A 21,063-nucleotide genomic window follows, 5' to 3' on the forward strand; every position below is an offset into this window, starting at 1 on the left:
ATATGGTATTTTCAAATTGATATAGGTCTACTGATTTAATCAGTGTCGACAATGGAGTCGTCAACTGCTGCTTTCTGTGCCTCTTAAAAGGAAGTTTGAAGCCTGTGGAAGTCAGCAGACTCTTACAGGCATGCAGTCGAGATGGGCCACTACCAGATGGTACGATAGGTCAACTATGGCAGCAACAAGTTTAACTAACTAGCGCAAGTCAGGTGGGGTGGGTGGTGCGGTGTGTGTGCGAAGGTCCCTGTTTGTCTTGTGTGTTGGTATAGTGCATATCTGAGTTTGTTTGGCGAGAAGGTGCCTTGAGTCGAGTCATGGGATCACATAAGTCAATACTCAAGCCACTCTCATGATCACGGAAGTCCCTTTCATTTCAAGCCTGCTGCTTTTTCACAATTCTCTTTCTCTCTCTCTCGGCTGTCTTATATTAACTGTGATATGTACTGTACAGTATGGCTTGGTGGCAAGGGTTAGAGAGGATGTTAGAAGGAAGAACCTTTGAAAGGTCCAATGCAGCAGTTTTTTTTATCTCAATATTAAACCATTTCTGGGTAAATGTTAAGTACCTTACTGTGACTGTTTTCAATTCAAATGTTCAAAAAGAAACAAAAATAGCTTACCGAAGAGCAATTTCTCAAGCAAGAATTTTGCTCGGACTCTCTGGGAGGGGCCTGAGTGGGGAGGAGAAACTGAAAACTAGTTGTTATTGGCAGAAAGGTTTGGAACTCTTTCTTATTGGTATATAAACTAATTTACCACCTGGTGATGCCACCAGGCAGGCCAAAACTCGAAGACAGGCTGAAATTTCAGGTGGTCTTCTCAAACAGCTCTCACACCAAAAAGGGCATTATCATAATTTTCACAAATATACGAATATGAAGCACAGGTAAATCCCATTTTTGACAGCACTGGGCCTTTAAACTGAACCTAATTCTCCAGTCGAGCAGTCTGTCTGTGTGTCTCCAGACCACACTATGCCTATAGAGCAGAGTCTCCCAGCCAGGCAGGTTTTAGCAGCTTACAGGCCTGCTTAGTGACTGGCTTTACTTGGCCCCCTGTTTCATCTACACCATGTGTAAAGTGCAGCTTAGCTTACCACCACCAGCCAAAGCTGACACACATCGGAGGCTGAAGCTGCACACACACGCTCGCGCGTAGACACACTTACAGACTGACACACACACACACACACACACACACACACACACACACACACACACACACACACACACACACACAGACCTGTCTGAGTGGGACTGTAGTGTGAAACGTAGATGGACTAGAGCAGAGCTGCCTACAGAAAGTTAACATATACAGTGGGGCAAAAAAGTATTAAGTCAGCCACCAATTGTGCAAGTTCTCTTGCTTAAAAAGATGAGAGAGGCCTGTAATTTTCATCATAGGTACACTTGAACTATGACAGACAAAATGAGAAAAAAAATCCAGAAAATCACATTGTAGTATTTTTAATGAATTTATTTGCAAATGATGGTGGAAAATAAGTATTTGGTCAATAACAAAAGTTTATCTCAATACTTTATATACCCTTTGTTGGCAATGACAGAGGTCAAACATTTTCTGTAAGTCTTCACAAGGTTTTCACACACTGTTGCTGGTATTTTGTCCCATTTCTCCATGCAGATCTCCTCTAGAGCAGTGATGTTTTGGGGCTGTTGCTGGGCAACACTGACTTTCAACTCCTTCCAAACAACTTGGAAAATTCCAGAAAATGATGGCATGGCTATAGAAGCTTCTGATTGGCTAATTGACATCATTTGAGTCAATTGGAGGTGTACCTGTGGATGTATTTCAAGGCCTACCTTCAAACTCAGTGCCTCTTTGCTTGACATCATGGGAAAATCAAAAGAAATCAGCCAAGACCTCATAAAAAAAATTATAGACCTCCACAAGTCTGGTTCATCCTTGGGAGCAATTTTCAAAACGCCTGAAGGTACCATGTTCATCTGTACAACCAAGTATAAACGCCATGGGACCACGCAGCCGTCATACCGCTCAGAAGGAGATGCGTTCTGTCTCCTAAGAGATGAACGTACTTTGGTGCAAAAAGTGCAAATCAATCCCAGAACAACAGCAAACGACCTCAGGAAGATGCTGAAGGAAAAAGGTGCAAAAGTATCTATATCCACAGTAAAACGAGTCCTATATCGACATAACCTCAAAGGCCGCTCAGTAAGGAAGAAGCCACTGCTCCAAAACCGCCATAAAAAAACAGACTACGGTTTGGAACTGCACATGGGGACAAAGATTGTACTTTTTGGAGAAATGTCCTCTTGTCTGATGAAACAAACATAGAACTGTTTGGCCATAATGACCATCATTATGTTTGGAGGGAAAAGGGGGAGGCTTGCAAGCCGAAGAACATCATCCCAACCGTGAAGCATGGGGGTGGCAGCATCATGTTGTGGGGGTGCTTTGCTGCAGGAGGGACTGGTGCACTTCACAAAATAGATGGCGTCATGAGGAAGGGAAATTATGTGGATATATTGAAGCAACACCTCAAGACATCAGTCAGGAAGTTAAAGCATGGTCGCAAATGTGTCTTCTAAGTGGACAATGCCCCCAAACATACTTCCAAAGTTGTGGCAAAATGGCATAAGGACAACAAAGTCAAGGTATTGGATTGGCCATCACAAAGCCCTGACCTCAATCCTATAGAACATTTGTGGGCAGAACTGAAAAAGCATGTGCAAGCATGGGAGGCCTGCAAACCTGACTCAGTTACACCAGCTCTGTCAGGAGGAATGGGCCAAAATTCCCCCACTTATTGTGGGAAGCTTGTGGATGGCTACCCGAAGCATTTGACCCAAGTTAAACAATTTGAAGGCAATGCTACCAAATACTAATTGAGTGTATGTCAACTTCTGACCCACTGGGAATGTGATGGAAGAAATAAAAGCAGAGATAAATAGCTTTCTCTACTATTATTCTGACATTTCACATTCATAAAATAAAGTGGTGATCCTAACTGACCTAAGACAGGGAATGTTTACTAGTATTGAATGTCAGGAATTGTGAAAAGCTGAGTTTAAATGTATTTGGCCAAGGTGTATGTAAACCTCCGGCTTCAACTTTATATATGATTTTTAAAGAAAATCTGGTTAATTTGCATGGCCCAATCTAGTCGTCAGTCAGTGTCTCTCTGGCTTGTTTGGGTTGTGTTTCATGCTCTTATTACTCAAATTATTTAATGGCCGCACTGTTTACAATGCATTACACACAAACACACGCACACACACACACACACACACACACACACACACACACACACACACACACACACACACACACACACACACACACACACACACACACACACACACACACACACACACACACACACACACACACACTCAAACACACAAAACCGAAAGTTACCAAGGGTGCATAGTTAGCAGAGGGTTTAGGGAATTTGGCAGTAAATGAACCCCCCCCTTCTTCATCTAAGCCTGGGGCAGCAATGCTGTGTCATGTCAAATAAACTCCACACACTGCCCCACATCCCCTTTACACACATACACACACACACAGGGCCCCAGCTGCTCCGGCAGGCTGAAGTTAACCCCCGGCGTCCAAGAGACGGCCATGGAGATGTCAGCTGACTGGAGGTGGGAGGCTGATTTCTCAGCATGACGAGGCTTACTGCCCACACTGGCCCAGACATACAGAACGATAGGCAGACAGACAGACGGAGGGAGGGAGGGATGGAGGGTGAGGAGAGGGGATGGAGGGTGAGCAATCTGCTCTGCAGACAGACAGGAAAGCCCCTAAAGCCTGTCTGGGATACAGACTGGAGCCATTTAGGATATGTGTGTGTGTGTGTGTGTGTCGTTTTTAAGGTAAACCATCCCAACATGTCTCCACTGTCCATACGGTTTCAGCTGAGAGGTGGGACACATGCCTCTGCCTGCAGCCAGTTCGCGCACACACACACAACAATGTGTGCCAGTCTCTCCTGTCTCAAGGACACCAATGTGTTGAGGAAGTGAGGGAGGGACGGAGGGTAAAGTGTATATTCACTGCCATAACTACTGGGAAAGTTGAGCCTTTCTTGTAAATGTCATCTGGCCACTGCCTCAGATGTGTAACCTCTCTCTCTCTCTCCCCCCTCTCTTCTCTCTATCCATCCCCTTATCTTCCCCCTCTCCATCCCTCTCGCCATCCCTCTCTTCAGGGAAGAGGTGAATGATAAGCTGAGAGACATGCCTGATGGGACCTTCTTGGTTCGGGATGCCTCCACTAAAATGCAGGGCGACTACACACTAACACTGAGGTAGGTTACCACACTACACACTAACAGTGAGGTATGCTACCACACTACACACTAACAGTGAGGTAGGCTACCACACTACACACTAACACTGAGGTAGGTTACCACCACACTACACACTAACACTGATGTAGGTTACCACACCTCACACTAACAGTGAGGTAGGCTACCACACTACACACTAACACTGAGGTAGGTTACCACCACACTACACACTAACACTGAGGTAGGTTACCACCACACTACACACTAACACTGATGTAGGTTACCACACCTCACACTAACAGTGAGGTAGGTTACCACACTACACACTAACAGTGAGGTAGGTTACCACACTACACACTAACAGTGAGGTAGGTTACCACACCTCACACTAACAGTGAGGTAGGTTACCACACTACACACTAACAGTGAGGTAGGTTTCCACACCTCACACTAACAGTGAGGTAGGTTACCACACTACACACTAACAGTGAGGTAGGTTACCACACCTCACACTAACAGTGAGGTAGGTTACCTCACCTCACACTAACAGTGAGGTAGGCTACCACACTGCACACTAACAGTGAGGTAAGTTACCACACCTCACACTAACAGTGAGGTAGGTTACCACACTACACACTAACAGTGAGGTAGGTTACCACACCTCACACTAACAGTGAGGTAGGCTACCACACTGCACACTAACAGTGATGTAAGTTACCACACCTCACACTAACAGTGAGGTAGGTTACCACACTACACACTAACAGTGAGGTAAGGCATCGGACACTTCACTCAAGAGTTTATGTATAGAGGAAGTTTTTTTTATGAGGTAGTAGTCGTTAAAGGTATTATTAAAATGTATATTCTTTTAATGAATTTACAGGAGTCCAAATGGTTCTAGAAAGCCCTCTTTCATACATGCATCCTCTCTCTGTCGTTTTCTTCTTTGTAGGAAAGGGGGGAACAACAAGTTGATCAAAATCTACCACCGGGATGGGAAGTATGGTTTCTCCGACCCCCTGACATTTGGTTCTGTGGTGGAGCTGATTAGTCACTACAGACATGAGTCTCTGGCCCAGTACAACACCAAGCTAGACGTCAAACTCATGTACCCCATCTCACGCTACCAGCAGGTAGGCACACACACACACTTTTTCCACCCTCTTTTTCTTCTCACTGTCCTCATCCTTTACTCTCTTTCTCTTCGGGAACTATCTTCCTCCTCTCCCTGCTCTTCTCCTCCTCCTCTCCTGTGCATCCCCAGTCAATCTAATGAGTAGTGCTGGGGATTGTTCCCTTCCTTCCCAAGCAAAGTGCCTATACAGCAGGATTCACAGCATGGTGAAATATAACCCTGCCTATTCTTCTCTCTCTCTCTCTCTCTCTCTCTCTCTCTCTCTCGTGGTTCCCGTGCTCAGCCAGTCATTACTCAAAAGCCTTAGCGTGGAGAATTCACCCCCCCCCCCCCCCCCCTTTGCACCTAGAGAAAGGCATCATGGGTCATGAATTAATCAGGAAGCCTCCCTCTGTAAGCATAATCAGACAGGCTAATTCCCAACTCCTGTTCCTCCTCTCTCTCTCTTCCGCTCGCTCTCTGCACTTCATATCAATGTATCTCCCTCTAATGTGTGCTCTCTCTTCCTTTCATTCTCTTTCTTTCCTCTCAGGATCAGCTGGTGAAAGAGGACAACATTGACGCGGTGGGGAAGAAACTCCAGGAGTACCACAATCAATACCAGGAGAAGAGCAAGGAGTACGACCGGCTTTATGAGGAATACACCAAGACCTCACAGGTACCGTACACAACACACTATTACTGTTAGCCCGTCATACCACACACACCTACCCTGCACCCGCATCGCCAAACCCAATACAGACCCAGTAGCTAGCTGACACCAACTATGTTCTATTTTATGACTGTGTAGTCATCGTGTATGACTGTGCCAGGCTGATAAATCGAGACAAATAGACGAGACAAATAGACTTTATTCATTGGACGATTGCACCGGTTTCAGGCTGATGAATGGAGGACTGATTGCCCCGGTGTCTTTGTTATAACCCTCTCAGGAGATTCAGATGAAGAGGACGGCCATCGAGGCCTTCAACGAGACCATCAAGATCTTCGAGGAGCAGTGTCACACGCAGGAGCGCTACAGCAAAGAGTACATCGAGCGCTTCCGCCGGGAGGGCAACGACAAGGAGATCGAGAGGTATTCAGGGGCTTTTCTTTTCTTTCTTTTTTTATCGGCTCAGACCTGCTCCAATTGGAACACACTCTCTTTGTCATCAGGCAAAGTCATGTTTGTGTACATCAGAGAATGTGGTGTCTAGATGGACCTTAAGTGTTGAACATAATGTTAGGTTGTGGGGTTGATGGGAATAGTGATGAATAATGGTAATAGTAGTGCACTAGTACACATACAGTATGCAGTGTCCTGACCCATCCGCCCCCTCTCACCCTCCGCTCCCTCTCTGTCCTACAGGATCATGATGAACTATGAGAAGCTTAAGTCTCGTCTAGGGGAGATCCACGACAGTAAGATTCGTCTGGAGCAGGACCTGAAGACCCAGGCGCTGGACAACCGAGAGACGGACAAGAAGATGAACAGCCTCAAACCTGACCTCATCCAGCTCCGCAAGATCAGGGACCAGTACCTTGTGTAAGTAGTAACCCATACAGGAAAGGGTTCAGATGCAGTTATCGTATAGGACCAGTACCTTGTGTAAGTAGTAACCCATACAGGAAAGGGTTAACAGAGTAACACCAGTGTCTTGGGTAAGTAATATATGATGGAGGAAAGAGTTAACCCTGTAGGTGTATAGTAGGGACCTTGTGTAAGTAGTAACCCATACAGGAAAGGGTTAACAGAGTAACACCAGTGTCTTGGGTAAGTAATATATGATGGAGGAAAGAGTTAACCTTGTAGGTGTATAGTAGGGACACATACCTTGTGTAAGTAACCCAGACTGCAAGGAGTTCATACCGGGTTAACTGGAGAACTGCCATATTTGTATTTATTTAACTAGGCAAGTCAGTTAAGAACAAATTATTATTTACAATGACAGCCTAGGAACAGTGGGTTAACTGCCTTGTTCAGGGGCAGAATGACAGATTTTTACCTTGTCATTTTGGGGATTTGATCTAGCGACCTTTCAGTTACTGGCGTAACGCCCTAACCACTAGGCTACCTGCCGAACGACTAAGCTACACTAGGCTGTATTACAAGTTTGTGTATCATCTGAGCTAAAGGCAGGCTCTTTATAGGGAAGTCCCTGGGCTGCCTGGGGAGAATAGCATTATCAGGTCTGCCGCGTTTCTATACACAGATTCATTCAGAAGGGTTGTGCGAGTGCTATTAATTCAATACCTTTTGTTGTCTGTCCTGTTCAATGGAGGAACGATGCGCATAATGACAGAAGGGCTTTAACTTTCTTTAATTTTCTCTCTCTCTCTCTCTCTCTCTCTCTCTCTCTCTCTCTCTCTCTCCTTTCTTTCTTTCTTTTTCTTTCTTTCTTTCTTTCTTTCTTTCTTTCTTTCTTTCTTTCTTCACCCCAGCTGGCTCAATCACAAAGGAGTGCGACAGAAACGAATTAACGACTGGCTGGGGATCAAGAACGAGAACACAGATGAGTAAGTGTTCAGAGCACTGCCTCGCACTGCAAGGCTCACTCTTATCTGTACCATGGACATCTTGGAGCAATAGACTTCACATTGGCTCATTCACTATAGTCTTTTCACTATACTCATGTTTGAGGGATATAGATTTGTGTAAATCGTCCTCATTTCATATGTTGGCTCCACCATATATTAATCATCTAAAATGAATCTCCGCTAGACCCTCTGCTTATCTCTCTCCCCTGTCTCCTGTGTGTGTAGAGGGTACTTTGTGAGTACGGAGGAGGATGAAAACCTGCCCCACTATGATGAGAAGAGCTGGTTTGTAGGAGACCTGAACAGAACCCAGTCTGAAGACCTTCTACTAGGCAAACCTGACGGCGCCTTCCTCATCAGGGAGAGCAGCAAGAAGGGCTGCTACGCATGCTCCGTAGTGTAAGTACTCAAGTATATTCTATCAATAAGATAAGCCTGCTCCGTAGTGTAAGTACTCAAGTATATTCTATCAATAAGATAAGCCTGCTCCGTAGTGTAAGTACTCAAGTATATTCTATCAATAAGATAAGCATTCTCCGTAGTGTAAGTACTCAAGTATATACTATGAATAAGATAAGCATGATCCGTAGTGTAAGTACTCAAGTATATACTATCAATAAGATAAGCATGCTCCGTAGTGTAAGTACTCAAGTATATACTCTCAATAAGATAAGCCTGCTCCATAGTGTCAGTCTCTCAATATGTACTACTGATTGAGTCTCTGCGATGATGATATGCCATGGTAAGTTTTGCTAAATTGTGGCAGTTCAAAAATCCTCTGTGAGTGTGTCAAAAACTGCTCTTATACAGTGCCGTTGGAAAATATTAAGATCCCTTCCCCTTTTCCACATTTTTTTTTTTACGTTAGAGACTTATTCTAAAATAGATTAAATATAAAAATACCCCATAATGACAAATCAAACAAAACCGAAATATGACATTTACATAAGTACTCAGACCCTTTACTCAGTACTTTGTTGAAGCACCTTTGGCAGTGATTACAGCCATGAGTCTTCTTGAGGAGTTTCTCCCATTCTTCTCTGCAGATCGTCTCAAGCTCTGTCAGGTTGAACGGGGAGCGCTGCTGCACAGCTATTTTCAGGTCTCTCCAGAGATATTAGATCGGGTTCAAGTCTAGGCTCTGGCTGGGTCACTCAAGGACAGTCAGAGACAAGTCCCGAAGCCACTTCTTGGCTGTGTGCTTAGGGTCGTTGTCCTATTGGAAGGTGACCTTTGCCAGACTGAGGTCCTGAGAGCTCTGGAGCAGGTTTTCATTAAGGATCACTCTGTACTTTGCTCCGTTCATCTTTCCCTCGATCCTGACTAGTCTCCCAGCCCCTGCCGCTGAAAAACATCCACACAGCATGATGCTGCCACCACCATGCTTCACGGTAGGGATGGTGCCAGCTTTCCTCCAGACGTGATGCTTGGCATTCAGGCCCAAGAGTTCAATCTTGATTTCATCAGACCAGAGAATCTTGTTTCTCATGGTCTGAGTGTCCTTTAGATGCCCTTTGGCAAACTCCAAGCGGACTGTCATGTGTCTTTTACTTCAATCTGGCCACTCTACCATAAAGGCCTGATTGGTGGAGCGCTGCAGAGATGGTTGTCCTTCTGGAAGGTTCTCCCATCTCTACAGAGAAACTTTAGAGCCATGTCAGAGTGACCATCGGGTTCTAGGTCACCTCCCTGACCGAGGCCCTTCTCCACAGATTATAAGGGCATAAGGCGAGACCCAAATACAGACACAGGAGGCAGATAGTTGAGCTCTATATCTATTATATATCTATTATACCAAAAAGGGGTAGGCAAAAGGCAGGTCAGGGACAGGCCAGAGTTCATAAACCAATCCAAACAGTACCAGGCGAAAGGCAGGCTCGAGGTCAGGACAGGCAGAGGTTCAGTGAACAGGTCCAAGTCCAAACAGTACAAGGGGACAGGCAGGCTAGAGGTCAGAACAGGCAGAGTGGTCAGGCAGGCGGATTCAGCGCCAGGACAGGCAAGGTTCAAAACCAGGAGGGCTAGGAAAAGACAGAGACTGGGAAAAATAGGAGCTAGGAAAAACGCTGATTGACTTGGCAAAACAAGACGAACTGGGACAGAGAGACAGGAAACACAGGGATAAATACACCGGGGACTAATGGGGAAAACAGGAGACACCTGTGGAGACACAAATACAGGTGAAACAGATCAGGGCGTGACACAGATTGCCCAGTTTGGCCGGGAGGGCAGCTCTTGTAAAATTCTTGGTGGTTCCAAACTTCTTCCATTTAAGAACAGGGGTCCTTCAATGCTGCAGGCATTTTTGGTACCCTTCCCCAGATCTGTGCCTCGGCACAATCCTGTCTCAGAGCTCTACGGACAATTCCTTTGACCTCATGTTATGGTTTTTTCTCTGACATGCACGTCATCTGTGGGACCTTATATAGACAGGTGTGTGCCTTTCCAAATCATGTCCAATCAATTGAATTTACCACAGGTGGACTCCAATCAAGTTGTAGAAACATCTTAAGGATGAGCAATGGAAACAAAATCAATTTTGAGTTCCATAGCAAAGAGTCTGAATACTTATATAAATAAGTTATTTTTTGTTATTTGTTTTATATAAAGTCTACAAACATTTCTAAAAACCTGTTTTCGCTTAGTAATTATGGGGTATTGTGTAAATTAATGAGGAAAACAATTACTTCAATCCATTTTAGAATAAGGCTGTAACGTAACTTGTGTGTTTTGGCTCATATTAACACCTCCTATCCTCTCTTTCTACAGTGTGGAGGGCGAGGTTAAGCACTGTGTGATTTACAGCACGCAGAGGGGCTACGGCTTCGCTGAGCCTTACAACCTGTATAGCTCTCTGAAAGACCTGGTCCTGCACTACCACCAGACCTCCCTTGTCCAGCACAACGACTCGCTCAATGTGCGCCTGGCCTACCCTGTCTACGCACAGATGCCCTCATCCTCCGGCCCTGCCCCACGGAGATGAGCACCCCCCCCCACCCAGCCCCAGGATGGATGAGAGGACAGGGGGTGGTGGGGGTAACTATTACCCAGAACCTGAGAAAATACCTGAGATGGGGGGAAAAGTGGGAAACACTTGCTGCGACACACACGTCAGCCACCTTGGAGTTATATATATTTTTACTAGAACAATTGGAGGGCATTCTTTCTAAAGACTGCTTGATTTGCACAAGGACGTTTTAAATGTTTGTGAATGTGAAAAAACTGAAGGAAAAGAGAAGAGCCGAGTTTTAGGTGACCCTGCTGCAACCTAAACTCCAGCCAGGGCTCTTTTACAGATTCAACGACAACATGAAGACGCTCAATTTTAAGGCTTTGTTTCCTGTCGTCCGTCCTCTTTTTTTTTTTCCTTTCCTTTTTCTTTTCTGGTTTTGTTCTCTTTCTTTTTTTATTTGGACAATTTATTTGGTTCACCGCTTGTTTGCTAAATGCAAGAGATGATGATGATAATGATGTCGAGTGTATGTTCTCTGTCCCCTTTCCGAATGAGAAGCAAAAATTATGTAGCATAACAGACAAAAGACGCTTGTTCAGTGTCCCTCCATATAGACTGCTGCTGAAGGGTTGGGGGGGGGGAGGGTGAAGGGAAGGGAGAATCGGAAGGGAGGGAAGAGTCGAGAGGGGTCACAAGCGAGAGAAAAATGTTTTGTAGTCTTAAAAGAAGGAGAAAAAAAATGCTTGATTTTATACTAACCGTAGATGGAGAGTGAGTTTGTTTTCTTGATGGCTGGATCATATTTCCTTTGACACATTGTAAGTCATGGTAAAGTCATGTCGTTACAGTCACCTACAGAGACCAAAGTTGGCATGGGCAGAAACAAGCCCATTGTGTTTTTATTAGTCTGTATGAATGGGGAAGATTGAAAAAGAGTGGTTGCTTTGTTTAATACCACACACGCGAAACAGAGTTTGGGCCCAGTGCTCGTGCACTATAAGCTCTGAGGGGATGGTACGCACAGACGGAGACGGTCGGTAGGTTTGACCGTCTAGACGGCGGTCACGGGTCGGGGTAGAAGCACTTATCTAAGAGGAGAGCCCAGCCAAGGCGGCACCGTACGGTTTGACACCAAATCCCAAAACTAAGGAGAAACAAACGACCTTAGAACCAGAAACATGTTTGTTTTAAACAAAATATTATTTGTAGTATATGCTAATGTCTGTTTAAAACAAACGGGGACTTTATGTATCGGTTACGGAACCTTTGAGATAAATAACTTTGAACTGTTTTAGTGTACACGAAGCAGGTAGGGAGGGGGGAGTATCAAGTTGAAGACGAATGCTTTTGATGATGATAAAAACTTGAAGAAAGTGCAATCCAACAATGTATTATGATTATTTAGGTTAGCAGTCACCCGGAGAGCTGAACGAACCCAGCTTCCAGACAGACTCGCAGGAGAGATAATCAAAGTGCACATTGAAGCTTTTGAAGATATATTGCTTTTCTTTTCTTTCCTTTTTTTTGTTTTGTTTTTGTTTGTGTTTCACTCAAACTTCTTACCCGGTGTTTGACTTTAAGACCAGTGGAAACATTTCTGTTGAAAATTAAATATTATAACATCGCACAATAAATATTGACAAAATGACAAACGACCACAATGTGCAATTTTCCAGTCTATTCGGTCACCTCTACTCCCTGATATGAACCTCTCTATTCTGATTGGCTGTTGCTTGGCTACTGAGTTACCATTGGCTCTCCTTGCTGCCTGTCTAACCAGCAGCCCCTGAGACAGACAATGGACCAGTGATGTCAAATATGGTGGATAAATGAAGATAGTTCACTCAGGCCGTTTACCATTGAAAATAAATTGACAATTTCTGGTCTACTTAACTGGGTGTTTCCATAGACACCAATAGACACCAGTCCTGTCTACTTAGTTCATTTTCTTTCATTGAACCAGAAAAAAAACAGTGAGTGGGTTATTTCTCTTCCTCATCCATCTACGAGTGTCCCTGGGGTCCTGTCTCTCCCAGACAGTTGTCCCCTCCCTGCCTGTTAATCTTAGGCCATATTTAAGGCCTTGTTGACAGGAGAGGGTAGCGCTGCAGCAGAGGGGTGGTTTAGTGACCCTGGAGTAGAACAAACACAGTGGTTTTTAATCGAGCCCCCTCCAAATTTGCACCTTACTGGACAAATGTTTTGGCTCAATTGGGGGTAAAGACACCACTCCAGTGAGGTTGACTACCAAAATTGATCTAACAGATTCAGAGTTACATATTAAAACAACTGGATTCAAATAAGCAACTCTCTTGTCACACAAGAGAGTTGTATATTGTCTGGAGTCTTCACTAAACTACCAGTGGAAATCAGTGAAGTGTATGGGGTCACACCAGTAAGAACCAGTGCTCAGTGTGTGTGAGAAGGAAAGTTGAGGCCATGTTATCTAGCCATGCGGTGGTGGTGAAGTGGAATCATCATGGTGAATGAATGAGTGAATGATACAGTCTTGGTAAAAGCCAGGCACCCCCCCCCCCCCCCCCCCCCGAGTGTCTATCTCCCCTGTATCTCCTCCACAACGACACCATACGCTTCTGCGAATCATCTTTATCTAACATGCACTCCCACCCCTTGGAGTAGTGCACTAAGATAAGCCAGATGAGGCAGTGTGGGGGGGGGGGGGGGGTGGAGGGGTCACTAGGTCACAGTCAGTGTTGAAAGCCCTTGATAAAGAACACATGCACGGGAGGAGGAGGGAGAAGGTGTGACACTCCCTCTCAAGACTAGAGGAGAGATGGGTTCTCCCTTATTCAGTCTCTCCCTGGTCTGTATGTTCTGATGTGCCTAGTAACAGCTGTTAGGGTTACGGTGAGGTTCAGCTCTTCTGTATGGAGTGTAGTGGGGTGTGATATGGTGTACTGGGGAGGGAAGGGGGTTAGAGGTCATGTTGAATGTAAAACTGGATCAGGCTGTTCTGATAGATGGAAGTTTGTTTGTGTCTCCTCGTCCCTGTTTTCTTTGGCAAGGACCCTCATGCAGGATGCTAGGATACCCTTTTGCTACAACAGTTTCATAACAAAACCCACTTTAATCTCTGGACTGGTAAAAACCAGGTTTAACAACACCCAGACAGTAAGCTAGACCATTTGTCATTAATTATAATGGTGTCTACCTGGTTCTAATCGTGTCTATCCACATCAGTGGCCCTGCTCTGTTAGGTTTGTCCACTGAGGTAGCTCAAGAGCCTGTCTATCTTCACTTCAGTCTCCTCTCCTTCCTTATCCTCCACCATGGTTTGAAGGTTGTTATTTTGTTGACTTTTAGTTTTTTTTTTAATTTTACTAGGAGCCCTATAGGGCCCTAACTCTATTACTTGAACTATTGCATTGCTCACTGTTGAATGTCTTTATATAGAAATATACATATATTAAATAAAATATCTGTTTTGTTGTCCTATAGTAGTGAGCGGGACTGGGTTGACTTTTAAATATATATAATTATAACATGTTTATGTCACAGAAACAGAAATACAAGTAAGCTTCTTTGCAAGGAGGGAAAGATGTCTCAGAAATATACTAAGATTACGTTTGTTGATGGGGGGGCTTGTTTGATATCGCAAACATCACTCTTCAGAGAAGACAGGGTGCATCCGAAATGGCGCCGTACTTCCTATATAGTGCTTGGGAATCGTGTGCCATTTCAGACGCAGACACGGTGTGACTCTGTCTCATCTTCAGTTGTTATTCTCCACTGTGAGACAAAGCATTTCCTTTACTAATCTATGATGCTGAAAGAACACATACTATTTTTGTTTGTGATTTAGTTGTTCCTCTACTCTTCCCCCCTGGCATTGAGACCAAAGATTTCAGTTGACTTTATTTTTAGCCTTTAGATGTTGATAGTTTGAAAGGGATGTTTGTTTCCATGTTACATGTTATTTCCATTGCCTTGTTTCCAGAAGAACTCAGAAGTTAATATGGTACCGTAGCTTGAGGTAATCAGAGTGAGTGAATATAGTGGTTAGAGTGGTGGACTAGTAACCGGAAGGTTGCAAGTTCAAACCCCCGAGCTGACAAGGTACAAATCTGTCGTTCTGCCCCTGAACAGGCAGTTAACCCACTGTTCCTAGGCTGTCATTGAAAATAAGAATTTGTTCTTAACTGACTTGCCTAGTTAAATAAAGGTCAAATAAATGTCCCATACAGTTAGCTAGAATCCCCTGTTAGTGATAATGATGTTGCTAATTAGCAATAAAAGTCATTATGATGAAGTATAATAGTAATGCATTATTGGGGATAGGTGTTCCTTGGTGATATTTGAGGTATTCGATCTATACCAAAGAACATTTGGATGTCCTTACCAAGCAGTGTGGTTAAGGAGGATAGTTTGCCACACCTCTCAGTCTTTTGTCTATTCAAATTAGACTGATAGCTTTCACCGCTCTGAAAGTGATGAGAGATAGAAGGCAGATTTATTCCTATGCCAGGGTTTAATTTGAATGATTTAGCAAGTCTCTGCACCCATGATGTGAGTGGCTTTATTGATCTACAATATGTGTGCCGTTGGTGTGATTCCTCTTTTAGTTTAGTTTTGTTAAGTTCGTGAAAGACCTCTTACTTCACCAAAAACACTCCCTGTGTCTGTCTCCTTGTTTTCTCACAACACAGTCATATATTTGCACCCGTTGATCCAGTCGGACGTACGGTTGCTCTCTCTCCCTCTCAGCTTTGAAAGGAAGTGAATAAGACAAATACACTTTAATTCCCCCTTGTGTCTAGTGGTTTGTCTTAAAAAGAGAAGAAGTGATTGTCGTTCTTCTGCGGGACAGAAAGCAAGTTTTCCTTAAGTTCTTTCACTCCAGAATGCATGCAATATCCCTTTCCTTTTCTGTCAAGGGTCAGAGGTCAGGGACAGAGGAGTAATGGGTGAGAGAGATGTTCTGTCTGAGATTTAGTGTTTATTAAAGAACAGCACCTTTGTGTTTCTGTAGAACCACTGTCAGTGGGATATGACTTGGGACAAGGTGTGCTGCACATACTACCAAGACATTTCGAAGAGGTTAGGACGAACCCAAATATCTTATTCCCCAAGTTTACTTTTTGACTGTTTTTAATAGTTTTCTGTGTGAAAACAAAACTCTTACGTTGGAGTACAGGTACAGGACAATGCAGGAGTAGGTTTCCTATAGCACCACAAGACTGTTATATAGCTATAATGTCTGTTGTTCTTCTTCTTCTTGCCCCTCAAGCAGTTCTGCAGAGTTTCATTTGCAGCATGCAGCCAGTGGGGGTTTGAATATGTTGTGATTCTCACCAGGAGTCGTGTGTGTTCTTACCACTGCTATCTGATCACAATACCCAGCACAGCTTCAAGGAGTACAGCTTCTTATTAAAAAAAAAAAAAGAAAAAAGATTTAGAAAGAAAAAGAGAAAAACAATTGTTTGTAAGAAAAAAATGTGTGTATCACACTGTCCCTATCCCTCTTTTGACATACGTACAGATCCAGCATGCATCTTTGGTACTCGTGACTGTTGTTTTTGTGTTTAAAAAAAAAAAGAAGAAAAAAAAGAGATGTTTTAAAGAAAAACGGTTCTTTGACTGTTCATGGTGTATTCCGATCTGATTTGAATCCAGCTAACTAAACAAGTCACTGCTTCCAGCTGAACCAAGTTACAGTCCTATTATTGTCCGTTTATAGCGTTATACGTATGTAATACTGAGAAAGATGAACGTCACAGCAATAGAAAACGTGTGTTCATTGTGGTCTGTTTGGCATGTTGAAACCAACACGTTTCTCCATATCACAATATCTGTCAATGTTTGAGACCGACAATATAATATGCTTTGAATGTAAAGCATTTACTGGGTTGCTTACAGTTACACAACTTGAAACTCACATAATCAAACAGTTATTCTTATTTCACAGAATGTTCGCAGAATTATTTTGAAACACCAGCAGTTTTTGCTATGTAGGCTACTTCTTAGACAAACACACAAGCAATATGACATTGATCTCCTTTTATTTTTCTGTCTGCTTACTTTATTCTGACAATTACTGCTAAGTAAGTACCTACTCACATAGACGTTCTGGTATATAATTGTGTGTTTCTGGAGCGACCTTGTGGTGTTGCTGCATGTGGATTGTGATGGTGGTGACTTTACCTTGTACAGCCGGCTATGAGTGGTGCTCGACTCTCCAGACCAATCAAACAGACTTCTTTCTCAGTATTACAACGTCGACATACACACCGTGCTTCTGAGCTTCTATAGGTATTCCCTTCATCAGTTTAAAGTTGTTTTAATAACGCCACGGTACACTACTTCCCTTTCTCGTATCTGTTGCAATGGTTTGTGTATGTTGTAAAAGCTCCATTTGTTTCGGACTCAACTCTTGTACGTTATCAATGGAACTTCACTATATTCATTTCTCTCGCAGAATAAAGAAAATATTTTATTCAAACCTCCTGTTGTCTCTGTGTTGTCTTGCGGGTCAATTAAACAATAAGGCCCGAGGAGGTGTGGCATACGGCCATTATAGAAGGAAAAGAAACGCACACCTATTTAGGCGAGGTGCTGGCTAGCGGAGTAGAAAACTTGAAAATAAAAGAGAGCCGCACACTCTAGGAGCTCAGATGCAAAAATGTAATTACCAGCATTTCGACAGCCAAGCTGTCTTCATCAGGGTATAACCAGTTTATAATAGCAATAAAGCACCTCGGGGGTTTGTGTATACGGCCAATATACCATGGCCCCGCGTAACGAGGAGTGTCTGGAAACAGCCCTTAGCTGTGGTATATTGGCCAAATACCACAACCCCCCCCGAGGGGCTTTATTGCTATTATAAACTGGTTACCAACGTAATTAGAGCAGTTAAATATTTGGTCATACCCATGGTATACAGTCTGATATACCACAGATGTCAGCCAATCAGCATTCAGGGCTCGAACCACCCAGTTGATTATGGGGAATAAATGGTGACCAGCAGATCAATGTTACATCTTGAAGCTCATACTGAGTTTAGGCTTTAGGGATAATTTGCAGGTATTTGAATTTCTGTATCTCGACATGACACCAATAGTGTATAGAGTTGAGCATGCTTAAATCAATGTGGTTGATGAATAAGATATAACCATCTTGCCAAATTCACACCTGTCTAATAGACATTGATTTAAAAAAAAATACATACAGATTCTGTCACACCCTGATCTGTTTCACCTGTCCTGTCTCTACCCCCAACCAGGTGTCTCCCATTTGTCCCCGTTATCTCCTGTGTATTTATACCTGCGTTTTCTGCTTGTCTGTTGCCAGTTCGTCTGTTTTTATTTTTGTTTAAAACCCATTGAGGTTGAAAACCTATTTTGCGAGGGCGACCTGGCAAGAAGGTAAAACAGGGAAATAGGGAAATGTCCGTAAAATATTACAGAAAAATAGAAATTACACACAAAAGACAAAGTGTCACAAGTTACAGATACAATTGAAGATTAGAAACAACTGCAGTTATCACAAACAGTGTTGTCGATCAGAGTCTTAAAAACAAGCAAGGACACTAACTCCTGTCCCGTCAAGTCCTACCGGGTGTTTTTCCCGTTTTCAAGTTTCTATAAAAATATTGAGACACGGCTTAGCCTTTTTGTTAATCACACTGTCATCTCAGATTTTTAAAATATGCTTTACAGCCAACGCTAGACAAGCATTTGTGCAAGTTTATCATGGCATAATGCTATGGCTAGGCTCTGCTAGCATCAGGCAACATTTTCACGAAAATAAGAAAAGCAATCAAATGAAATCATTTACCTTTGAAGAACTGCGGATGTTTTCACTCAGGAGACTCCCAGTTAGATAGCAAATGTTCCTTTTTTCCCAAAATATTATTTTTGCTAGGTGATTGGGTTCTCATAAGAAGCGATTGGAAAAATGGCTACTTGTGTACTTTACGCAAGATTTTCTGCAGGAGCCACCATGTGACCACTTGCTAAATGTGGTCCCTTACAGCTATTCTTCAACATAAATGCATAAAAAGACGTCGCAATACTGTAGACACTTTGGGGAATCTGTAGAAAACGTAAGCTCATTCGTAGCTCATTCACAGCCATATAAGGAGTCATTGGCATGAGGCGGTTTAAAAAAATGCGGCACTTCCTGATTGGATTTTTATCTGGGTTTCGCTTGTAGCATCAGTTCTTTGCAGTTTTGGAAACGTCAGAGTGTTTTCTATCCAAATCTGTCAATTATATGCATAGTCGAGCATCTTGTCATGACAAAATATCTCGTTTAAAGTGGGAACGTTTTTTATCCAAAAATGAAAATACTGCCCCCTAGTTATAAAAGGTTAATGCAACCGCTGTTTCAGATTTCAAAAAGGCTTTACGGCGAAAGCACACTTTGCGATTATGTTAGGTCAGCGCCTAGCCACAGAACACCATACAGCCATTTTCCAACCAAAGAGAGGTGTCACAAAAGTCAGAAATAGCGTTAAAATGAATCACTTACCTTTGATGATCTTCATCTGATTGCACTCCGAGGTCTCCATGTTAGACAATAAATGTTTGTTTTGTTCAATAAAGTTCATCTTTATGTCCAAACACCTCCATTTTGTTCACGCGTTTAGTCCAGTAATCCAAATGCACAAGGTGCGGGTACTAAGTCCAGACGAAAAGTCAAAAAAGTTCCATTATAGTTCGTAGAAACATGTCAAACGATGTATATAATCAATCTTTAGGATGTTTTTATCATAAATCTTCAATAATGTTTCAACTGGACAATTCCTTTGTCTTTAGAAATGAAATGGAACGGAGCTCTAGCTCACGGCCGCGCACAATCAACAACTCATGGCTTTCAGCCAGATCCCTGGTTCAAACAGCTCTTATTCGCTCCCCTTTCACAGTAGAAGCCTAAACCAACATTCTAAAGACTGTTGACATCTAGTGGAAGCCTTGGCAAGTGCAATATGACCCCATAGTCACAGTATATTGGATAGGCAATCACTTAAAATAACTACAAACCTCAGATTTCCCACTTCCTGGTTGGATTTTTCTCAGGTTTTTGCCTGCCATATGAGTTCTGTTATACTCACAGACATTATTTTAACAGTTTTAGAAACTTTAGAGTGTTTTCTAGCCATATCTGGGCCTGAGTAGCAGGCAGTTTACTCTGGGCACCTTATTAATCCAAGCTACTCAATACTGCCCCCCTGTTCCCAAAGAAGTTAACCCGATCAGGTGGCAGTGATTATTTCCTGTAACAAATCAACCTATCAAAGATCTTAAAAAATATCTAAAAACTAATGGAACCAAGTTCAATGTTTACTTTTGTTCCACTTCGTCTGTAAAGTGTAGTGTCCCAATACTGCATGATGCATCCTTACTAGGCTACTAGCTACACTATTAACCATTTCCTGTTGTTTTTATGGTAACTTACAGGCAGACCATTACTAGTGTAATAGTGTTAACTAGTGTTAAAGTATCCAATACTATTACATACTGTAATATGTTTATGGTAATTGTAATGAATGAATAAATTAATTAAATTCCTTAAGGGGAGGTGGGGTTTGTATGTTACAGTATTTTACTGTAATTACATTGGATTAGTGCAAGCAGCTTGGCTGCTACAGTTGGCATGTGTTTACATATTACAGCATATCAATGAATACCAGTTTGGAAGTCTTTGTTAAGGCCTCTAGAAGGGTGAGTGATGTAAAATACCACATTTTGGCATTTTATATCACTTGGACTTCTATAGCAGTGTTTCTCAACTCCAGTCCTCGAGTACCCTCAACGGCGCACCTTTTTCTGTAGCCCCTTACAAACTCACCTGAATCAACTCTTTGAGGGCTTGATGATTAATTGACAAGTTGAATTAGGTGTGCTTGCCCGGGGCCACAACAAAAATATGTACTGTTGGGGTACTCGAGGACTGGAGTTGGGAAACACTGTTCTAAAGAAGGCTTCAAAACGTGCAGTGACTACAGGCAGAGAAGAAGAGGTGAAGCGAGAGGTTTTACTCCACCCAAAATATGTCTATGAAAATAATTTCACGAACTGAGGAATTTTTGTATATAGGTCAATGAAAGAGTGTAGAATTTGGTCAACAAAAATTGTATTGTTAATTTGTTACGTGACGCTTATTTGATCAATTAGAAGTTTCGTTATGGTTAGATTATTATTAATTCACTTATATAAGAGG

General features: G+C 42.9%; 1 protein-coding gene across 3 annotated transcripts in view; it reads left to right on the forward strand.

Moving 5' to 3' along the window:
* The window catches only part of pik3r3b (phosphoinositide-3-kinase, regulatory subunit 3b (gamma)), a 309,052-nt gene extending 291,711 nt beyond the window's left edge, over positions 1-17,341 (forward strand). For all 3 annotated transcript variants that reach the window (XM_021599716.3, XM_021599719.3, XM_021599717.3), the window contains 8 exons: positions 4,196-4,294; positions 5,229-5,409; positions 5,944-6,069; positions 6,344-6,486; positions 6,760-6,936; positions 7,833-7,907; positions 8,154-8,327; positions 10,698-17,341. In XM_021599716.3, the coding sequence (XP_021455391.1) occupies positions 4,196-4,294; positions 5,229-5,409; positions 5,944-6,069; positions 6,344-6,486; positions 6,760-6,936; positions 7,833-7,907; positions 8,154-8,327; positions 10,698-10,911 (1,189 nt within the window). In that variant the 3' untranslated portion in view covers positions 10,912-17,341. The remainder of the gene's footprint in view (positions 1-4,195; positions 4,295-5,228; positions 5,410-5,943; positions 6,070-6,343; positions 6,487-6,759; positions 6,937-7,832; positions 7,908-8,153; positions 8,328-10,697) is intronic.
* The last annotated feature ends 3,722 nt before the right edge of the window (positions 17,342-21,063 follow it).

The sequence above is a fragment of the Oncorhynchus mykiss genome, chromosome 4 (assembly GCF_057628025.1).
Source record: "Oncorhynchus mykiss isolate SJ-2025 chromosome 4, ASM5762802v1, whole genome shotgun sequence".
Classification (NCBI taxonomy): domain Eukaryota; kingdom Metazoa; phylum Chordata; class Actinopteri; order Salmoniformes; family Salmonidae; genus Oncorhynchus; species Oncorhynchus mykiss.